General features: G+C 40.9%; 1 protein-coding gene across 1 annotated transcript in view; it reads right to left on the reverse strand.

Moving 5' to 3' along the window:
* Positions 1–1075: 1075 nt before the first annotated feature.
* gabbr2 (gamma-aminobutyric acid (GABA) B receptor, 2) overlaps positions 1076–24027 on the reverse strand; it is a 100179-nt gene continuing 77227 nt past the window's right edge. Inside the window, exons 14-19 of the mRNA XM_033975476.2 lie at positions 13000–13110; positions 11582–11806; positions 10824–11006; positions 10424–10553; positions 5450–5567; positions 1076–4333 (exon numbers count right to left, since the gene is read on the reverse strand). Of these exons, the coding sequence (XP_033831367.1) occupies positions 4168–4333; positions 5450–5567; positions 10424–10553; positions 10824–11006; positions 11582–11806; positions 13000–13110 (933 nt within the window). The 3' untranslated portion in view covers positions 1076–4167. The remainder of the gene's footprint in view (positions 4334–5449; positions 5568–10423; positions 10554–10823; positions 11007–11581; positions 11807–12999; positions 13111–24027) is intronic.

Consider the following 24027-nt stretch of genomic DNA (forward strand, 5'->3'; position numbering starts at 1 on the left):
ACCAGGGTCAACTTAATCAACCTGGCTTCCATTTGCACAACATGATCCCACCAAGACGCAAGAGAAGGTCAGGCTGCATTTACACAGTGTCTCCTGTGGTGCTCCTGCTCTGCACTGTCTGCCACCATCTATGACAATATGCGGCAATGTATTGAATGAAACAGAAGCCTTATGTTATGCCTCATATTATTGTTGTTATATGTGACAGTTATAATGGACAAGCCAGACAAAGATCAGTGAATTTTATCATTGTGTGTGTACATCGAGACAGCTGCATCTCTATAGTGTCCAGAATGCACACACTAAATATTTGAGTAAGAATAGAAAGCCTTGACAACTGAACACATGCCTTCACACGCTACACATCTGCACAACTCGCAGCCATCTTCTAAATCCTGTTTACAGCTGTGTTCCTCAAACTCTTCAATAATAAAACATCATCACATGCTTTCAATTACATATTCAGTCTGGCAGAAGATTTTGTTATTGAAATGTACATGGAGGCAACAAAGATCTGTATGAAATCATAAAAGCTTATACAATGTGGAAGCAGATGACTACAGACACACCCCTACAAAGTCTACAACTGGAGTTTGACTAAAAGAATGTTTATAACTTAAAGCCCCACTGCAAAACTTTTTAGCTAAAAATACAACATGTTTTTTTCATTCTGGATGTTTTTATTGCACTGAAAAACATGCATCCTTACTGTGAGAGGGCTTGCATCCCCATAAACTAAACTCGTACTTGCCTGGAGGCGGGCTTTAATATTTCACAATATGGCATAAAACCTATGGACCACAAAGTATGGTCTGAAATATGAGTTTCAACTTTCTGTTTCTATGGAATCATGTGCAGGTGATGTGCAACCTCCAGAATGTCACAAGATGTTGCTTTAATAATCCATATTTATCTTTGTACAACCCTGAATTCACACAGTTCATCTTTTGTTTCTGGCAGCATGCCAAAAGTAATGTTTATGAAATGAAAAGCAGGTGGAAGAATGATGCACCAAAACACATCTCATATGTTCAGTCTCACTTTATTTAACAATGATGTGAAAAGTAAAGGCTGTCCATAACATTCAAACAGAAAAAGAAGAATGTTATTTGTATTGTCCCAAAATGACAAAACTGATGGCTTCAAAAATGTTCATGTGAAGTGTGATACTCATTTATACAATTTCCATATTTATTCCCCATTTGTACATAACATAGTTACAGATACTGTAAAATGAAAATGACTTTCAAATATCCTTGTGGCATATGTGTCAAATATTTCCTAGGTAAAAATGAAAAGATCTTTTACATATACATATATATTTATTTATATAGAGATTTCTACTCTTTCTGTTATAATAAAACAAGTTATTGCCCCTCTTGAACATGTTGCATTAAGCATAGGTTTACAGTTTGAAACTCTGTTGAACTGAATCCAAGTGTAAGCACATATCAAACTGACAAAACAGTAACGGTATGGACCTGTGAGTTCTTCCACATAATATATACGCCATAGTTTGGACACATAAGTTTTGTGTTATCCAGAAACCCTGATGATGACACATACAAATATATCTTATATACGCACCGTATATGTCACCTGTGGTAAATACAAACCAGGAGCTTTTTCTCACAGAAATGATGAGCCCTTGACCTACCACAATTGCATTTGGACAAGTATTCATCCACATTGACTGAACAGAAACTCAATAAAATATATCGGGCACAGTAATAAAACACCTGATGACCTGCATTTGGCATTTGGATGAACTGGATTGGTTAATGCCAGGAGTAAGTTGAATCAATTCATAACTGACTGCTACGTCTGTCACATTATTGCCCTCAGTGTGGAACTGTTAAACCAGTAGCATAGTTCATTCTGTGTATTAGTGATGTTAGTCCACTGAGAATCTTGGCATTGACGTGTACGTTGATCAAAAGGCTAAAAAGAAAAATACAAGATAAAAACAACTGATGGTGAGATGAACAATGCAGTGGACTTGTCACGACAGCCGCAAAAACAGAAGTACCTCTGTGACTTACATTTGATTTCATGCCATCTTAAGGAAGCCAAACTATTCCAGACATGGACACCATCATCAGGGTATCAGCAAATTGTACACAATCACATAGAATGTATTATATAAAATGTGTGGATGGCTCCTCCTCTCCCAAAGGAAGAGCCAACCTTTGACAAAGTCTCTCACTTAAGTAAGTGACAGTAACCCTCTGGTTGGCAAAGGTGCGGGAGGTGGTGACTCCTGGAGGTCTGTGCTCGGGGTTTTCCTGCCCCTGAAGCAGGGGCTGATATGTCCTGTAGCAGGTGGACCTCTGCTGCTGGTCTCTGGCCTGTAAGTGTACTTTTGATCCACAGGAGGGCCAGCTCATCTGGAGTGGACCTGACTCCCATACTGTCCCATGCATTGAGGCGTCGAATCAAAATAAAACTATGACACATATGGTTTACACAGGTGCGGCCAATGTAGTCGTTTGTTTGTCATTATCAGTCTAATGGTATGTTCAGTGGATCCTGTATAGGCTACAGTATAAGACAACAGGCACAGCGCACGGAGACGCCTTAAAAACTAAAAACCAAGACACCAATGGTGAAACATATGCTGAGAACAAACCTTTTCACAGTCACAACAAATATCTTCAACCTGTCCACTCTCCCTGTTCACTTCGTCTCTGAGGACAGTTGCAGAGAAATGACGACATCGTGTTCACAACTGTGACCTCTTTGCTTTCTTGAGCCAAGTTTGAATGTAAGTTGGAACATTTCCATAGCAACTGAGGTATGGACACTGTTGATAAGTGAAGTGTTTTTCATGACACTCAAGTCAATATGAACTGTGAAGAAAGCCCTGTGTCTGTGCTTTATGCTCTACTGTCACTAGAAAGCTACAGGAAAGTGGGTGGGTGTCTCTGTGTTCACCGCCTACACCACCACATGGAAATTCAGGTCTACCACTTGATCCTTATTTGGGCGTGGTAGACCTACATCCTTTCCAGCATCCCTCACTTTGGAGTTTTATAGTAGTCTTGTGCCTTTTAGCCTCTGCCTTGAACCTCATTGCCCTTAACTGTGCTGGTTTAGCTGGATCAGATGGACATCATAACAGTCTGTGCAAACCACTCTGCGGGGGCAATGAACAGGCCATAAAACATGACTGCAAGCACTCGCCGACGATTCTCTCTTGCCTTTGAACAATATTAAGAGTGCTGCACATTACAACACAAATGGAACAACCGTGGAACACCTTGTAGTGTTACATACAGTGTTTCTGTCGTAAGCAGTCTTCTGTTGCTTTCTGCAGATGTATTATGCAAGTATGAAAAGGCAAAAAAAAATATGTAAACTAATCGATTAAAACCAGACTTGCAAGTTTAGCAGAGTGAAAAACAATAATGTGCATTTTCATTATAAAATGGCCCCTTTCTTGTATTGTGACTTTAATAATGAGTTACTTCACTGCTCATTAGCTACTTTTTCAGCACCTGGCCTCAAAGCAGTCCCTCTTCATTTTTCCCTCATAAATATATCTGCTTCTCTGATTATAAACTCTAGTTTTTAAGACCTGTACCGCACATAGAATTGATCTGATCATTCACAGCATATACAAAGTTACAGTACATCAAGTCAAAAAATGATATTTACATGTCTCCACAAGTCACTTTGAAAAGGGTGCGATGCAAATACTCCTTTGTTGGGGTTTTGTAAATTCCACGTTCCCATGCCAGTCACTTGTAACTGTAAAATACTCACATTAGAAGACAAGCTCACGTGAACACGCAAGCTCATACAGTACATACGACGGATAACAAAAAGAGACATTTCCCTCCATAAGGCTACACGTCCTGGTCAGGGCCTGTCAGCTGTGTGCAGGCGTGGACTTCATTGTGTTTAGGCAAGAGGAGCAGATGCACAAGGGGACATCGCAGTAAATGAGTTCCTACAGGGTCGCCCATGGCCTCTTCACACCCCGTCCTGACTTTAAGGGTTCCAAGTCGTAATAGAGGCCAGATCTCAAGGGTGAAAGCCTCCTTCCCTAAGTCCCTCCATTCTGAGACGACGTAACGCACATATGCTGATGATATCAGTCTTGTCTGTGTAAAAATAAACACACATGTCTCATTTGCAAAGAGCCAGGTGGGGTGTGAACGAAGCTCACAGGCCAGAGACCATGACCCGGTATGAGGGGGGCATGTGTCTGTGTCGTGGGCTGGAACCAGGGCTCCCATTTGGGCTTGTACAACTGGCATCCACCCCTCCTATGGATGGTAAATAAGCGTGGTGCAGGATGGGCAGCTGTAAGGACAGTCGGCGCTGTATGCTGTAAACACACAAGGACGAGATTTTAAATCACTATCCAAAAGGAAAAGCTCTTTTCAATATCTGACTTTTCCTTCTTATGCTATCTTCACAACTAAGGCTTAGTATACCATTTCTCCCTGCTTCTCGGATTAGCTGAAAAAAGCCTCCACCTAGTGAGACAGTTAGCACCCCATCTCTGCAGTCATGGTGCCATTTGCAGCCATTTGTGCAAATTACATAACAAAATGGCAGTTATGTAAAAAATTTTATTAGAGGAATTTGGTCTACTAAGTGAATCCCAAATAAATTATGAATGTTGAACTGTATATTAGTCAGAAGCAGATGTGTTTTATAATACACAGTCCTATTTTACACAGGGAGGCATTGCTACACTGTCTCCTTTCTGTTTTCTTGCATTTGTGTCGTCCTCCGCTCCGTTCTGCTTCTTCATCTCTGCTTTCGCCATGTGATCAAACATTCATGTGGCATGGGAACTACTCTGAGTGTTCCTTTACTTCTGTTCTCCTCCCTGTCTATTTTCAGAGCTGCTTCCAATGCGAGCTGTAAATCACTGGTTACATAAGCCTCTGCAAGTGTCTACCTCATTCTCTTTTGGCTCCTTATACAAACCATTCATTCTTACTGTCCACAATTTAATATTATGGGACTCCCACAAAGCCCTATTGTGCTTGTCCAAGCTCCCTTGTTCTTTCAGCACATTTGGAGTTGTGTGTTCAACTTCAACTAAACATATTCAAGGAGCTATAGCAATCCAAAAACTGTCTCTCCATTGATAAAGTTGACATGCCTCAGCTTCACTGCCTTATGAATAATAAGTGGATGAGATCTGCGTTTGTCAAATAATTATTGTTTACATGTTATGACAACACATCAATCAAAAGTATGTATGCATCCGTATAGATATGTACTTCATGTCCAGCATCGCCACAGAGACAGCATGTGGTTAGCCGTGTGCTGATGTGTGTGGGAGAGAAGCGGGTCGGCCCATGCTTTTGCAGGCTTGTTGCCACGACAACCGCCTCAGTGCTGCTCCGAGTGGTGCAGTCCGTGTGACGTGTTTGGTGTGCTGAGGATGCTGACACAGAGGAGGGGTTACAATGGGAGGGCAGCTTACTGTTCCGGTGAGTTGATGTCTTCCAGGGGACCTCGGTTTATTCGGGACGGGTCCATGGAGCCCCACTGCGCCTGGGGTTTCTGCTCCAAGTGGTTTTTCAAGATGGACTTCTCGCCATCTACAGCACGAATGAACACAAGGGGAGAATGTGATGCATCCAAAAATATACTAAAAGAGATGTATAGATTAGTGAAGAATCCTGAATTCCAATCAATTCCTAATTAAAAGTTAAAGACACATCCTCGAGGCTGCAGTTAGAATCTTTAACTTGAAATTGCACAACATACCAAAAAACAATCCTGCTAAAAACCTAATCTCAGTTGTGATAAATGACAGTATCTATTTTGACTCTGGTCTGTGTGTGGCTGGGGAACAGGTCCACTGCTTCACAGACTCTGCTATTGGTCTTGTGTTTCCAGGTGGATGGTGGTCGAACACACTGCTGTAAACAGCCTTATGGGATTTGGGAATTACACCTAGTGGGTAATAGAAAGACCCTTTTCTCCCCTACATCACTTTTCTCTCCAGTTGTCCCAGATTTACCAGTGTTGACCTGATTCAGTCTGAGGCAACATGGGACATCACAGCTCTATTTTAACACACTGGTGCTTACATTAGAGTAAGAACTCATCTCAGTATTTTGCCTTTACGGCTTCAGAGATTTAATATTATAACCACTCATGGCAGCAAATAACAGTGTGGCGCTACAGTATGAGTAGTATCTAAGAAAAGTGGCTCAAGGAGGAACTGATGATGAAAAAGCAATGTATAATGTGCAGTGGAAGCTCTTTTATGATCCAAAACAAGAGCCAGTGTAGTTAAAATAGCTGTATTCCTTCACAAAAATGGAAAACACTTCAAAGAAAAGAAAAAAATGGATAAAGGGTTAAATTCTGATTCCTAAAAAGGCGCTAAAATCTCAGTTTGTCTGATACAGAGGTGCATCTTGGGAGTCATAACACTTGATTGGTAAGTGTTGCTGTTCCGTCTGATCAGTGGTTGGTGTAGGGCACATCTGAATCTGAACACATCATCACTCCTGTCACAAGCTGCAGTTACATGCACACTCAAAATCAGATTATTTTCAGGTTTTTGTAGTTATAAAATTATTAAAATGACATATGATGGTGCCTCTGATTACGTTTGCATATAATTTAAGTCATTTTAAAGGTCCAGAAATCAGATTATAATCAGATTTGGGTGTAACTGCAGCCAGTATAACATAACATAACATTTGTCTTGCTCTGCTGTCCATATTGTACATTTTGTATTCAGATGAAGCCTATTTTATTTTATTCTAGATACTTTATTGCACAATGCCTTATGTATTTCAGTTTATTTTCAACTTCTTATCTATATTTTAGTGTGGCCCAGTTTCAGTGGATTTTACCTCACAGACAATAGCCTCAAAGCTCACTGTGATTGTGGTCCTGATTGTGAAAAAGTAACAAAAGGTAATAATGTGGATTCTTATAAAATGTCACTATAGCCCCACAGTGCAATTAAGAAACTTTTTTTCAAAACAAAATGCTTCTGCGGCATTAGCCTACCATTGATATGGGAGCTGTAAATGCTGTGCTAGTTGGGCAGTTTTGCACCGTTGTATTGTAATGAAGCAGAAAAAGTGCAGTAGTGGTGCTTCTCTCTGCAGTTATTTTAAATGTCAGAGTTGTAGTGTGGAAGGGTGTTAAGGCCAAATCACATGTCCCCTAAACTCTTGTATGTAAAAGTTCTGTATTAGTTTGATATAAGTCTAATAACAGTTATGAATTTGGGTGATCGTTTGTAACAATAACCCTCTTATAAAGGCATCTGCCACCAATCTGTCAAAAGCAACCACACCTTGATAGTGATTGGCTGGTGGTGAAGAGGTGGCCATAAGCTTGTGCATATTCATAACTCTTACAGGGAGTGAGAGAGATAGAGAGATACTGAGAGACAGATACAGAGAGAGATATAGAGAGGGGCGGGTGTTGCTTCTTTGAGTGTAATCACAGTTGGCATGCCTTTCTCCCCTTATAACAGCCACTCATTCACGGCCCCCAATACATTTAGACCAGTGCTGCTCTCAATACTAATGAATACAGTTAGGAGCCAGATATGATCATTCTGACAGGCAGGCGTGAGGAGGTTCTGCCCTTCACATAAAGTAAGCTTAGATCAGAGATTGTAGTCAGAGGCCAAACTTTAAAAACACTAGTTATTCAAAAGGAAGCTCAATTCATTGTCCTAATTATGGCTTAAAGGTCCCATATTACAAAAAAATGATCCTTGTCAGCTGTTAGCCATATGTTACCTCACCAAAAACTTAAACAGAGTGCTGTTTTGTTTCATCCACACATGTTTAAGTAATCCTTTTTTATTAGTTTGAGGTTCAAAACACAGTGGAGCTCTTCCTGTATTGCCATATGACATCACAAGGTGTAACAAAATGAGAGAACACAGCCTAAATATGCAGTGTTTGTGCGTTAAACATGTGTGAATGAAGCAAAACACAACTCCGGGTATGTTTGTGATGAGGAAACAACATTATAACAGATCAGAAAACAGCGTAATATTGACTCTTTAAACAACAGAACACATACAGAACAAAAGTCGCATTAGGGATTTTTGAACCTCTGTCCCCTCCCTCAAAAATGATATCATTCTGAGATATTTATACATTCATTTATTTTTGCAGAGTTTATGCTATGTAAAAAGCTATTGTATTTAATGTGAACGTACACAGAAACATAAAATACTTTACTCTAGTGTGATTTGCATAATTGTAACATATGGCTTTCATTGATTTGGATTGAAAACAGCAATTTATCCCAAGCGACATCAAAAGTCTATTTATACCACAGTTTGTTTTTTTTTTTTTTTTTGGCGCGATGGTCTCAAACACATCTTAAAATCATAAGTAGACAGCTGCCAAAGCATCGGTTAAAAAACTGTGAAGATGCCTACAGTTAAAAGTTACCCTTATATGCACAAGCTCTTTCTAACTTCTTTCTTTAGCATTGTATTTTTGTTCATTAAGCAACACCCCAACACAAAATAATTAGGTGCAAAACAAGTGTGGAGCCCTGCTGGCTGTAAAGTGAGTGTTAGAACAGTGGCTAAAGAAAGGCTGGATGTTAGCGAGCGGCAATGGAGCTATGCAGGTACTTTAGCTAATCTTATGAGTCATCCCGAGAAACGTCACAACCCAGTCAGACACTAGTTCACCTGACAGCACCCACAATGCAACAGCTAGAACATCATAGGGACAACTTTATTAATAGATGAAGATTTTCCCAGCATACCCAGTGGCCTGTTGTGACACTAGCAATGCAGCTTTGTCAAAATCCTTTCTATATTCAGGTGTCATCGCATCTAGGGTGACCAGATTTTCAAAACTCAAAACTGGGACACACCCGGGTTGGGATAGTTGGTATAAAGTAAACTGCGAAAGGAGTGCGTAACATTGTCCATTCTCGACTCACTTGTGGGTCAAAATATAATCTAAGTCTGTCTTTTTTTGCCTTATGGTCATTTTCCTGCACGATTTTCTGTATTTTAGTTTAACAAATTACAGTATATTACCCTTTTTATTGTTTGCGGGTGTCAAATTGGTCAAAAATAGGGACACCTGGGACATTTCTTGAATAAAACTGGGGCAAATAACTGGTTTTGGATGAAAAGCTGGCCTTTGGGGTCCCACCAGAAGAGCTGGAGGAAGTGTCTGAGGGTGGGGGTGGGGGAATCTGGGAGTCCCTGCTTAGACTCAGGCCCCGCGACCTGTTGAATACTGTCTATTCAACATTTTAGCATAACACAGGGAGCGCAGCATCAATCACTTTGCCCTTTCCTCTGCTCAGCGATATCATATGAAGCACAATTGATGTTGTTTTGTGCTGTCATCATAAAGGCACTGCATCTAGAGACACAGGGAGCAGATTCAGTGGAAATCGAGTTTGGTATTTTTGTTTTTTTTATGACCACGGACAAGTGGAAGAAAATGGATGGAGTCATGCTGGGACGGGGGACACAGGGCTCAAAACTGGGACTGTCCGGGGTCAATAGGGACGTGTAGTCACCCTAATCACATTCTTGTTTCTGCCATGTGCCATATGTCCTTTGTTCTCTCTCTTAACTCATGTTTGGGACTATATACAGATACTAAATATATCCCCACTCTCCTCAAATATCACTGTTAAAGTCACTGTCCACTGAATACTGCCTATTCAACATTTTAGCATAACACAGGGAGTGCAGCATCAATCACTTTGCCCTTTCCTCCACTCAGCGATATTATATGAAGCACAATTGATGTTGTTTTGTGCTGTCATCATAAAGACACTGCATCTAGAGACACAGGGAGCAGATTCAGTGAAAATCGAATTTGGTGTTTTTTTTATTTTTTTTATTTATTTCATTCTTTAGGGGAAATGCAACAGTGATGTATGGTGGGAGTCTCTCACCCATAACTGTATAAAAAAGCGGACTAAGTGAGTGTGACGTCACCCATAGCGTTCAACTCCGTCAAATGAAGCTCATCGAGGCTACCAGTTATAGGGGCCAATTTAGAGCCAAGTTCCATATTTGGAATTTCGACCTTGAGTATCATAGCAACCAAAGAGACAATCTGGAGCGAGGGTGTTAAAGGTAACTCCCCTTCCCGCCTGTACCTCGGGTTTAAGAGGGAGCAGGCACTTAGCAACACTGTCAATCAAATCTGTTACTAATACTAGTGGGAGCGACCTTGAGGAAAGAAGGAGCCTGATTTGTCTGTTATTAATGTTTATATCTTGATATAGGGACACAATTGCAAAACTAAAATACCAGGATCATGTACAGTGGGTTAATACAAACACTTTAAGACCAAAATGACGAGTCTGACAGCAACAATTATAGAGAGAGAGAAGAGACAGTTTTCCAATGTAAAGTTAACTGGAGCCAGAAATGTGCTATTTGGCTACGTCCATTTATATATACAGTCTATGGTCTCACCTTTGCCGTCGGTAAAGTTGCGTATGCTGAGGATGTTGTTTGCATCTGGGTAGTGGTTCTGTTTGATGTAGGGAGTTTTCTCGGGCGTGTCCTGCAGCTGCATGGTCACTTCTTCCAATTCTTTATCCAACTGAAAAAAAAAACAAAACAGGAGGAGATAAAAATGAACAGAACTCACCAGAAATAAGTTGCATCAGTTTTGCATAAATGCCTCTCTCTACCAACCGAGCTTAAATGGGCCACACAATTATGAGAAAACACACATCACTGCAGCTGCTCTGTGTAGAACAAAATACTGCAATTGCTTCTTTGTACTTTTCAAAGGGCTGCAAACGTTTTCTTCTTTTCGAGTTCTCTTGCATCACGCTGAATGCTAGCTTAACAAGGGAAAACTGCTGACCTCTGTAATCCTCATGCGCAGCCGGTGGTTATCTGTCTGGAGCCCGTCTAGCCGCGAAGTGTTGGCTTGGTTAACACTCGTGACGGAGGTGGAGGTCTTGGAGTCTTCCTTCTTCTGATTCTGGGTGAACTTTAACCTCCGGTTCTGAGTGGCTGCATCCGGATTTGTTCTCATGGTAATTAACTGAAACAGAAGATATGTGGGGTTAGTTACAGTAAGTGTTTTGCACTTAGATGTGGGTAGATTTACTTTACATTTTACTTTCCCTATGATAACTGGAACCACTCTTGCGTTTACCATAATATGTAATATGCATATATATCTGAAATCGCCTTTTTTCTTGTGTTTCAAGTTGTTTGTTTTTTGTTTTTGTTTATTATGGAAAGAAAAAGATTAATTTGGGTCATACTTGAACGCATCGCTAATTGAAAATTATTTATACACTGTCAAAAGTTAACCAGTAGAGGGGGAACAGCCTTTTATCAGTAAAAATTGCATTCATAGATACTGTAGTTTAGATGACTGATATTGCTTTAGGTTTTGTGGGACAAAACTGGCGCCCATACCATTCAGAACAGTTTTCATAATTGATTGGAGCAGTAATTATAATCATGATTAATTACACAATCATATCCCAAGTGATGAAAAAATCTGACTATTGCTGTAGAAATGAACATCTCCAAACAGTCCTCAAAATGACCTCCAATAACAAGAAAAAGTAAAGCAAAGTTACTAAACTCCAACTTAAGGTAACTAACCTTCGGGACAAAGACGAGACACAGTGTGATGGTGCTGCAGAAGATGATGACCAAAGCCACGATACAGAACTGCACGTTTGGCTGGTCTCGTGTGAGGAAAGACACTGCCGCCCCGATAATACACATGATGCCCACATTGTACACACTCATGCCAATGTATTTGCTGTCGTTGAGGGCGGGGATGCTCACGTTCCTTGTTTCCCATGCCAGGAAGCAGCCGAACAACTGTAGGAACAAAATATCAAAATAATGTTAAGAGCCGGCACTTATGTCTTTATAGGCGTCATTTGTTTTCTTTGATAACACCATTATGTGGGATAGCTTATCGATTCTCTGCGTTTGCACTATACCGCCTTTCAATATATACAGTATGAGATCATAAAAGGTTATGTAGTACTGGGGGTCAGGTGGTAAATGCTGGTTGAGATATAGATCCAGGGCAGCTGTTATCTGTCTTGTTACATATAGACCACTTTAAGTCAGTTTTTAACCCTTAACATAAACTAAACGAATGTGCCCAAAGATCCTTTTCCAGGCACATTTAGGTGGAAGCAGCTGCACCAGTTTTCCGTGTATTTTTCCACTGTATGTCGATTATTCTTCGGTTAATTTGGTCTGTCTTACTAGGCTTCACAAGTAACTCAAATGATGCATCTTCTCACCATCTGTTCATGTATAGTACTTTTATATTTTGTTCTCACTAATAGCCATCAAATATATCCTGCACAATACCTCCATTGCTGTAAGACTTGACATTTCTAAAGTAAAATTAACAAAATAAACTGCTGGTACAAGACACTATGAATGTGCAATGGAGAATATTTTGTGCTAAGAAGGTTCTTTCTTTTACATTTGAGGAAAATACTAATATTCTCTCAGATTTTCAGACTCATTAATAGACTAAAAATAATTCATGTTGAACAAACTGCTGAAATTAAAGTAAGTCCACTTCAAGAGTTCATTTGCAAAAACAGATCCATTTGAAAAAGTCATCATAGGCTTACCGTTTACTCTTCTTATAGTAATATTTCTAAAAGCCAAATGTATTTTACTGTTATCAAAATATAATTCCATCCCTTCTTGATAAAATCCACTTCACATTATTGTCACTGATAATATCTGTAGAAGATGGTAACAAAAGACAAACACTTTTTTGGCATTTATCTGCTTTTGCTGTTGAACTCTTGACTTCCTTTTTATTAAACCATTCATGGTGTAAGAGCATATATATTTTAAAGATCACATATCCCTCTCAAAATCAGATCTCAAAACTTGCAGATGTATAGGTGTCTGAACAGGAAGTAAAATGGCATGCCTACACAGCCATAAGGGCCAGCATGCCGCATGTGCATTGGTGTGAAAAGAGGCATTTGAGTCTCCAGACTGAGAGTACATGAGAGAATTCTGTGTCCTCTCACCATTAGCAGTCCCTTGTAGGCATAAACGATGCCAAGCCAAATGGTCATGTGGGTGTTCTCACAGTGCTCCAAGAAAGGACGGATGGCGATGTCTCGGCCGTGAGGATCCGGCTGTTGACACAAACACAGAGAAATAGAGATGAGGCAAATCAAACAGCTTATCAAGCCATGAAAGAAAGCAGTATAAAGCTTAAATCAGATATTCATTTTACATACAGGATAAATAATCTGTTCAATCATTAAAGTACTCAATACAAGTGGTGTTATTCGTAAACAAATACATCTAAAAGAAAATGCGATAGTACTCAAACTGCTTTACAATAGTCTTCTACTAACAGAAGACCAAGACATCTGCCAGGGCCACGACTACAAGCCTCTACTGTGACTACTCAACACATCATATCATTAAAAAAGTGCGGTAACACTTATAATATACTTGTTTTTTTTAATAACAATACATGCTTAGTAACTACTTCACTTCCTAAGCCTTTAATTATGTTGCTATATATTTGATATATATATTTTTTATATTTATATATGAGTTAAGTCTGTGTTTGTGTAGTATTAAATCGAATTAAGGTGTATTTCTTATGAAGTAACAAATATCCTTGTATTTCCAAAACAGGTACAGTGTGTGTGTTAATAGGTTGACAGTGAGTTTGTGATGAAACATGACAGTGATCCTCGAGGTGTCCAATCAAATCTCACAAAACAATGTCCACAGGCATCTCCAAAGTCAGCTGAAGTTAATCTTTGTTGAGCTCGCTAATGGCCACGCCTAATGATGCTTATTCATTAATGTGATTTACACCTCTTGTTTCCTTTCTCCTCTCAGATACTCTCTTCTGTAATGCTATTCTATATTTATCAGCACTTGACAGTCTAACAAGTGACCAAACGGGAATAGGAGCTCCTGAGGTGGGAAGGCCCTCTTGCATCCCGGAGTAATGGATAAACTAATCGAATAAAGCATTAGCATACATTTATCTGCAGTGGATCAACGTGGGACACAGGAGGTGACGCCACGATTGCGTACGATTAGCGTCTCCTATTTATAAAATGGTCTAACTAATTTATGAATTCATTTGATGATTTGAAGGACATTTTGAGGACATTTCCCGATTCAAAAGATGTAATATTTTGATTTGAAATTCTTGATCACTATGGCAACAACCCTCATTTGAAGCCCATGGATTATACTATATGGACTGAGCTCCTCGATTTTTCCAGTGTAATACATGAGTTTGGCTGAGCCACTCTCCCCTGGTCTATAAGGGAAGCATCACATCTTCTCCACTCGTCATTTGACCCCAGTGTTCTCCATTGAGCTTGCATTAAGGAAAATTGCTGCTATTCAAGTTTTCCTCAATGACCTTGATGGACTTGCATTAGTATTTCTTGAAAGGGTCATCTCTGCAGAAGAAAAATGGCACAAAAAGAGCAGCACTGATTTACCAAAATGGCCCCATACCGTATCATTTATTTTGCCCTGTGTATCATGCCATATAGTCTTCATTATCTCTATTTCAGGAGACACAAGCTCATCCGTTGTGTCTTCTAAGAAAATCAGCAGTCTTTCTCAACCCAATAGCATTTTCCTCATCAAGTTTTAATTGTGCAGAGTTCTGTGCAAATGCGTTAGCACATCACTGCTGAAATACATACTTAGAACACAGCACAACTACATGCCAGTGTTTCCAGCACGTGCACAAGATCAGTGTAACCTCGGAAACAAGCAGAATGGGTTTAGTCAAAGCTCTGGGTGTGTGTACATCCTGACTCATTCACACGTGCCTGAGAATAATATGAGCACTGACTGTTGTTTGGTGCAGGAACAGCTTAACTAACTTATTAGAATATGGAACCACGGGAAAGTGGGGCAGGAGATGACTCACAGCTCGGCTATTTTCAATGAGGAAACTCAGGCGCTGAATTATTTTGTATTATTTTGAAAGACAAATGCAGTTTAGATTCATCGGGTTTATATTTTCTCTCTCTGAAGTGAACTGTTGTATTACGGGTAAAAGAGGTAAAAGAATGGTATTCTTCATGAATATGTCTCTCATGTACTTATTCAGTGTGAGACATTCTGCATCAGTGCTCTACATACTTGGAGCAAACCCGTCACTAACATTCATCAGGACAAAATGAGCTCTGGTGCTTCAGAAGTTTGCTCTGTCACAGTAAAGCTCTGTGTAGCTCGACTTCTTTTGGAGGATGTCATCTGGGGAGTTGCCAGGCAACAGGGCTGTAGGCAGCGGGCGGACCCAAAGCACTGGTGAAAAATGCCTCTTCACTGTCATTTTTTCACACTATACATCTGTAACAGGAGGACTCAAGAGCCACTGACTTGTACTGGCTTTTTGCAATGCTGTTTTTTGTTGTTAAATAAAACAAATATGCATCTATGAACAGACTCCATAGAGACAATCATCAAACTATTTCAGACATGTTGGGGACATGGTAGTAGTATGTGGTAGTAGTTGTATAAGATGTCTACATTACAACAGGATTCTATGTGTTTAGGAGTTTTAAATACAGAGAATTTAAAGAACACAGAACTTTTTGGGGCATTCCAGTTTCTTGTATGTGACAATATAGTAAAGCCACTAGGACAGGGGCTATGAATTTTCAAATGACAATGCCTTTGGCCCAGAGCAGATCAACTGAAGCAGGAAATGGAGCGCGCCCTGTTTTATCTGCAGAGCTGTGCATGTGAACATATGCTGGGGTATTTCATCATTCTGTCTTCTACATTTTGAACAGAAGAGATTATGATATATAAGAATACATTTTTTTAACCTATTTTTGATTTGGTAATTAAATACTTGAAAAATTACAAAAGTGCATATGAATCAATATGACAAAAACACATCAAACAAAAACATGTGAGCAGATTCATTTGTGCACATGAAGGGCTGCTTACTCTGTGAAGAAATCTCTTTGCATGGTGAGGACATTTTAAATACTCCCATAAGAGCAAGAATGTCATATGTTTCTATTAAAGTGTAAATTTAGCTGTGTATGATTGCTGCTGTACCAACATCAGTGGGAGGCATAATGTTTTGTCGATGCCCAGGATACCAGGCGCCAACTGTTTGCCTGGGCACTCAGACAGAAAAATATACATTTGCATTGCAACTTGGAGCAGTTTTATGCATTCACAAAAAATGTAATATTTAACAAACCCGTCTGCTCTGGTATTGGGAGCAGCAGTAATTAGACTATAGTAAAAATTTAAAATAGTAGATAGGGGAAATGCATTATGGGCGATTTGCTCCTCAGTTTGGATAATGAGGTGAATGCTAGTTTTAAGACTTTTTGTGAGCTTGTGTTGAATTCTCACCATTATATAACACGCAGAGCCCAGATGCAGACCTCAGGCCCTTTTGAAAGTGTCAGACAGCTTTGTTCTCCTTGTTACTTCAAATTAATTACAAAGATTTTTAGCTTGTCATATATAGAAAAAATAAGATTTTAAGTAAAAACACTTAACATTAATCTTGCACAGCAAGATGGTTTTTCACAAACTCAAAACAATCCATCTTATACCTGGTGCAAGGTTAAGTGACCAATCACAGAGCAGCACTGAGGTTTGTGTGGAAGCTAAAGGCGAAGCGCCCAAGTGGATCAAAAACAAACATGGCGATCCCGACAGACGTACTTCAGCCTATTTTAGTGTCAATACGGACTATTGTGTTTGTGAAAAACGTGCAGACGGTTTGTGCTTTGTGAACTGTGAAGATGTCTGTACTTTTCTCTCAACTGGATGTAACAAAAGTTTGATTTTTCAGCTTGTTCTGCTGTTATGATGCTTCCAATTGTCATGACATTCTGAGTTTTCAGATCACTTTCAGCAAGAGTCATCCCAGATTGATCATGTGAACTGAACAGAGTGACACACATATCAGTCTGGCATGAGCCATGTTAACTTTACATTGTAACTCAATTAAATTAATATCCTAGTGCAACACACTGTACCATGACTAATACTACAACAAATACTACACAGAGTCAAATAGAGTATGTAGATCCTTTATACCTTTATGTAATTTTCAAATAAAGACCTAAAAACATCTTAACAAAGCCGTTACATAACACAGGGGAATATCTGCGGGAAAGGGGGGCTGAGTGAGAGAGGCTGACAGACACAGAGGGAGGCTGGTGTAGTGCACCGGGTCTTGGATGACCTACATGTACAGGGCCAGTAGTGACAAGACCTGCTGGCACTCAGGCCATGTGGAGTCCCATAAAACTTTGTGTGTGTGTGTTTGTGCGTGTATGTATGTATGTATGTTTGCATATGTGCGTATGTGTGTGCGTACATGTGCGTGCATGCATGAGTGTGCGTATGTGTGAGTGTGTGTGTGTGTGTGTGTGTGTGTGTGTATGTCCACTTCACAAGGAATAGGTGACCATGATATTCCACCTCAGTGCTTCTTCACACGTCCTGCTCTTTCTGACACACTAAAGATAGACCAGAACACAGACAAACAAAGAGGCCAAAAAGACTCTTCAAATGTTCTGCCACTTTTACACTCTGCCAATCTCTTGATCTTGAATCATATTAGCCCACATGTTTCATATCTCACTGTAATCTCCATGTCCATGGGCGCCATCCCTCCCTCCAGCCTCTAATGATGATAAAATGATCTTTTAACTTGAATGTGTCTGTCTGCATTTAAATATTTCAGCTCTCATGCTTGCTTTAGTATTCCCCAGCCCATTCCTCCATATTTCATACAAGGCGTTAATCCCATTTGAGGACTAATCCTCCTGATACGAGCATGGCCTAACGACCTTCCAACCAGCACTGGGCCAAACTGGCAGTGGCAGGACGAGGCTGTAGAGGGATTTTTCTCTTAGTGCTTTCTGTGTGAGGAAGGCCACACTAATGGTTTGACAAAAGGATGATGTTCCACTGTTGTGGAAACTGGCTGACCCCAAATACAGCCAGTGTTTGTGCTCACGCTGAGAGAAATTAGTGGCTGCTTAAGGCTTACTTTTCTTCTCTTATCACAGCTAATTGTAGGATGCAAATGAGCTGACCCTCACTGTTTAATTTGCACTGTTCAGCATTGTTAACTGATTGGACCATTAAATCACTGTGGAGCAGTCAGCAGCTCTGTAAAGTCCACATTTTAGAGCAATTTCTGACACATAAACGTGAATCATCACATGTGAAATACAGCAGAAATATGTGCTGCTCCCAGCTGAGACATAACGCTGCTACACAGAGCTCCTGTGTTTAAAGTGTGCTGTCGCAGAATGCTGACCACACTGACAGGTGGCTGTCCCAAAGCACTTAGTGTCTGTGATTTCACAGACTGTGGTCCATCTAAAGATAATAAATCACATAACTTATGAATGTAATATCATCAGCATTATAGTTTAAAAAGAGCCAAAGAAGTCATGTTTGAGCAGGCAAACATCAAGTCAGACGTCATGACACAAGTGGCACAGAGCCAAAGCAACTTGTTTTAGTACTGAGCTCAATAAAATCTACTTCAAACCAGTGCAGAAGAAAAAAGAGTTTTTGACATGTGATAAATATGATATAAACACACAGAAGGAGAGCACTGATCTAAATGAGGAGTCAGACGCTGACTCCAGCACTGAGACAGTCCCTAACAAAGAGACTTATTCACTCACTTATGCTTATTCCCCAAATTACAGCATAATGGCACACAAACACACAGGCTGCATCATAATGAAACATGCAGGGAGGGAGCTCCAGCAGGGAGCTGCCTTAACTGATTTATTAAGAGCTAAACGCATCATTAGTGTAAGCGGCTAACCCTGAACATTGGGCTCATTAGAATATGCAAATTCTGCGGTACAGCATAGCACTCTGTTAGCTGGTTACTGTACACTTCAGCTGCCTGTGTTCATGCTATTCTTTTACTCGAGCTGCAGTCAAAACGCTTGTATTCATCAAAGCCTCTGCACAGTGCTGATCAGGACGGGCTCACACACCATATCCTTGGACTGTAGCTGTGAAACAGATACATATACAGTACATTATTATATAGGTTTGGGGCATTTTGGGATTGGGTCTATTTCCTGTGAATGTTTATAATGTTTTACACTTTACAAAATGAAAATCCTGTCAATCAGCAGTCAATACAATGCAGGATGAGACTTCAGGGGTGAATGACATGTCATCATCGAGCTCTACACAGCTGTGGGAAACATCAGACAATACGGGCTGTAAAACACATTTCACATTAATAATAAAAAGGCGTTTCAGACGTCTATCTTTGAGATTTGACTCAATATCCTGGATGATTTGTGACTCTGTTTGAATCAGCACTTACATATTCATTTAGGCTTTGTAAGGCATTCATTGTTTTTGCCAGATACTGCCCGACCAAAGTCATTATGGATGATGATTTGTTAGCAAGCCCACAACCATTATATCATAACAGCTCTCCTTTTCCTGTTTTCAACTAAACATGTGCCAGGTCATCAGGAAATAATGTTGATTATTTCACATTTATGTTGTGATCTGCCAGTCTGATACAAGCGCACCTCATTACACCTTTGAACAATAAAACAAGCACAAAGCAGCAGCAGCAGCAGTGATTAAAGACACCAGCCAGCTTGGACACAAAATGCACTCATTTTCTCAGTTCAGTGCCTAATTACATCAAATGCAACATTGCCTAAACACAATTGAGGGTTGTTGGTGATAAATGGCATGCTTAAAACCTGCAAATATTTGTTTAATTACAATGAGAAATTAGCTTTGGAATTCCCCAAAAGACAAACCCCCAATCCCTGTACTGTATAGGCTGTACACTGTAGCTGTTTGTGCTTGTGTGGACAGTAATAAGCATGGTGTTACATCCAACAGAGGGAAATCACACTAGCGTCTTTTGAGGAATGACTCTCTGGTGTGTCCCCCTCCACCGCCATTTCTGTCCCTGCAAAGCCAGAGCAGTAATTGAGTCCTTTGAGGCCCTGGGTTGCCATAAGCCCTATGTTGTGGCTGCTTAATTGGCTGTGTTATTCACAAGCAAACCGCGGTGCACAGTGTTAGCAGTTCAGGCCTTTCCAAGGAAGAATGTGGCTGACAATTTTCATACTGATAGCAATTTATATTCTACAGTGTGTATACCAAAAGGTTATGTATACATGCATTGTTTTGTTGAAACATGTGTCTTTATCCATGCTCATTATTATAAACAATTTCTCAGTTCTGTAAATGCCCTTCTATTCTCTAAACCCACCATTCTGTGGGGTCCCCTGAGGTTCCCTGGCCGTGTCTTGGGGGTTCCCTCAAACATATAATTTTTTTGATGGAAAAATATTCACCAATAAAATAAGGGCTATGAGAAATTAATCCTTCAACCAAATTTGGTTATAAACATGGGTTTGAACTTTATTGTCATGTCATGGTGGAGAAAGATTGCTGGCCTTAGGATATTTTTTGCGTGATAATTAGTCCCCAGGCTCAGAAAGTTTGACAAACCACAAAGTTCAGTTCCAGCCAAGCAAGTGGAATAATGCAGAATAAGCTATTCTGCTATACAGCAGTTCTTTTAGCACTAATACCTACACACAAACAAGCATCGTTCTTGTTTGATCTAACACAGTCTCTACTTTGTTTGACTTCGCCCCTTAACTCCTCACCATATTCGTTGTGTACTCTGGTCCCATAACAGTGCCTGTGCGGTCCAGGCCCTGCTGCACCTTTGGGAGAGAGCTAATGATGCAGAATGCAGTGGCGCTCTGCAGGAGGACTGTAATGTGCAGTGAGAGCAGAAAGAGAGACAGGTCCAACTCACACTGAAGCTGCAGAGGGGCACTTCCACATGTACTTGTGTTTGGGGTAAGCTGTGATAAGATAGTGTCCAGGGTGCACTACTGTGGGCACAAAAGACAGGCTTTATGATAGGAGCATCAACAGCAGCCTGAAGGAGGTGACACAATGAGTTCAGTGCCATTGGCTGGGTATGACAGCCCTGCTAACACCTCGTAGCCTCTGCATAGGAGGAGACACACACACAAAAACACATGCACGCACACACACAGGCTGACTCACACGCTCCCAGGGGCATCTCTGCACCTAGCTAAAGCCTGGCTGTGACAAACACAACGCCTTATGGCTGGCTCCAGGTGCCCGAGGAGAAAGCGCATTATTCCTGCCCTGTGCTGCTCCTGAACACAACAGGCAGCAGGCCAATGACACTGAGCAAATGGCCCAGATTACAATACAACTTACAAATGCAGCAGCCATCTTCATCAGACACTCCAAAAGGTTTCTGTCGGGAGAGAGGAATGCGCAAAGAAAACTCATCAAGCCACTGCAACATCAGCAGTGGGCAGGAAATCTATAGCAGCTTTACAGTCAATTACTTCAACTGTCATTGGGCTGCCATCACCTGCCTTCCCAAGGACAGTAACCAATCACACCAATGAGTGAGATAGCACCACCAATCACAGCCAATCAGAGCCCAGCCTGAGTCACTGACCTGAGCTCTGCATTGAAACTAAACAAGTTTGCAAAGTGTTTTGTCTGTCTGTTCACGGTTAGAGAACTGAGAAAGATTCAACTTGATTTATGTGGAAGAACCCAAACTGCTCATATTTTTTTATAAGATATTCAGAATCAGCAGAAAGAATGGTTTCCCTACACTACCGTCTTGGAGAAAGCCTGGTGACATCAGAAATAGAAGACAATTCAGTCAGTCAGGAAGTTGCTGTCATGGGGCTCTTAAAAGTGAACTTAGGAACCATTACAGGTTCAGGGACAAGGACATGAACAAAAATAAGATGCCAAGCCTAAATAAGAGAGTGTGCACAAAGTACTATCCTTGAGGTAATTTAATACAAAAGTCTAAGAATAGAATTGCCAGTGTGATTGGGAGAGATTAATTACAACTAAAGCACTGTTAATTATACACGGTTATGTAAGACAAATGAGGCCTATGCGGAGCTGGCCTCTCTTCTTTTCAACTTTTTTGCTCATTTTCTGCCACGGACACATTCACACATATAGTTATTTGACATGAAAATACTGTGGCTCTATTCTCACTGAGTGCCACATGTAGAACTGATACAAAAAAGTTGTTTATTTTCATTTGGAAAAAGTTGTTGAGCTGAAGCGGCGATACTTGAAAATGCCTTGTCCGTCGCTGCCACTTCTCATTGCGTTCCTTTTATAGGTGTAATGAAGAACAGCGAATACGTCTCTCTTTCGCTCTGGTTTGCACTCTCACTCATCTGCCGCCTCTCCATTTCTCTGCCACCTTATCGATCCCTCCATCCAATCAGCCTCTGGTGGATACGTGAATCTCATTCTGAGGACATGGCAGCACATTTCATCTGAGTCCAAATCGATGACGGTGTGTCTTGTGAAGGAATGCAAAGATTCTATGTGTTTATATATTTACAGAAACTGGCAGGAAAGTCTAGTTTTAGAAATAACGAGAGAGATTAGGTATTTATAGCCCCTTTTAACATCTCCCGGAAGCTGGAGCAGAATTCAAGCTGACTGTGGGTGTGACATAATGGCTACTAATGCAGATAGATGAAATAAGAGTTCATTGCATTATGAAGGGTGGAAATGCAGCTTGCAACCTGACACCACTCTGCAGATACCCCTGGCTCCAGATGAGTAATGCTGCACTGCTTCAACTGGAGTACAGCGTTTCATTCATGGATCAAACAGACCTGTGTATGGAGCCTTCATTGACACAGAGCTGTGTTTTCACAGTTTTCCTCTGGTCTAACTCCCTGCTGTATATCATATGTACAGTAGCATTCTTACACAGTCTGACCCTTCTCTCTCCCCGCGGTCCCAGCTGCCCCGGCACGCTTATCATGACTAATGAGCGCTAGGGCAGAATGTGCTACAGATGCAAACAGAATGCTGCAGTTCCACAATGCTGTTTGTTTCATTGTGCTCAGATAACATCACAGCAATGAGCACAGACGGCCCGTGTCACACATGGAAACACAGCTCTCACTGAGAGGTAGATGCTCAAAGTGCAGAGGCAAGCACAATACAAATGTCTACACAGGCAGCCAGCGAAGCCCATAAGACAGTGATGCTGCACCCAGTCAGTCAGGTTAATTACTCCACAGATGGTTGTCAGAGCGGCCTGAGGAGAGAGCAAACTAAAGCATGTGTAAACAGACTCCAGCCATGCACGGACATCACAACGTGTTGCGCAATAACTAAACATAGCAGCAGACATTGGGGAAGCAGGACCTCTCTCCTCTTTTCTCCCTACACTGTCCCAGGTTCACACTATCCAGGAACAGTCTCACTGTTACCCACAGTGACACATTTCGACACTCTTCATGCAGGAAGTGCCTTCACAATGCTGCTAATAATGTCCCATGCACAGCCACAGAGAGGCAAGAAGATGATTTAACAAGCAGTTTGCACTTGACAGGTAATTCATCATAAAAGACTGACATTTAACACTGTCCTTTCTGCTTTTGGCCACACACGCACATTCTCTTAAAGGTGCCACTGTATAGTGAAAAACAACATTGTGTGAGTTTGCATTAAAATGTATAAGAAGTTATTTGAATGAGAGTAAGGAAAGAGCCACCCAATTTTTAACACAATGGTGACAACTTTTCCAATACAGTTCTGTGTGACAAAATGCAAAAACATCTGAACTTTACTTCAGCACAAAATTTAAAAATAGGCCTATTACAAATTTGGAAACCTCAGTTCTAATTAAATGTGTAAGAACAGAGGATCTCAGGGGAGAGGCCATAGTTCACACTGTGCCATATGTTTCCATCCTTCCCCCTCAGGATGCAATATTGATCCAGGACATAGGTCTGAGGTAGGACACTACGGAGTGAGAGGGAGCGTGAGAGGGGGAGTGAAAGAGGGGAGTGAGAGGGGGAATGAGAGAGAGGGTGAGGGGGTGTGATGGGGGGAGTGAGAGGGGAAGTGAGAGGGAGGGTGAGAGGGGGAGTGAGAGGAGGAATGAAAGGGAGGGTAAGAGGGGGAGTGAGAGGGGGAATTAAGGGGAGGGTGAGAGGGGGAGTGAAAGGGGG

This window comes from Periophthalmus magnuspinnatus, chromosome 11 (assembly GCF_009829125.3).
Source record: "Periophthalmus magnuspinnatus isolate fPerMag1 chromosome 11, fPerMag1.2.pri, whole genome shotgun sequence".
Classification (NCBI taxonomy): Eukaryota; Metazoa; Chordata; class Actinopteri; order Gobiiformes; family Gobiidae; genus Periophthalmus; species Periophthalmus magnuspinnatus.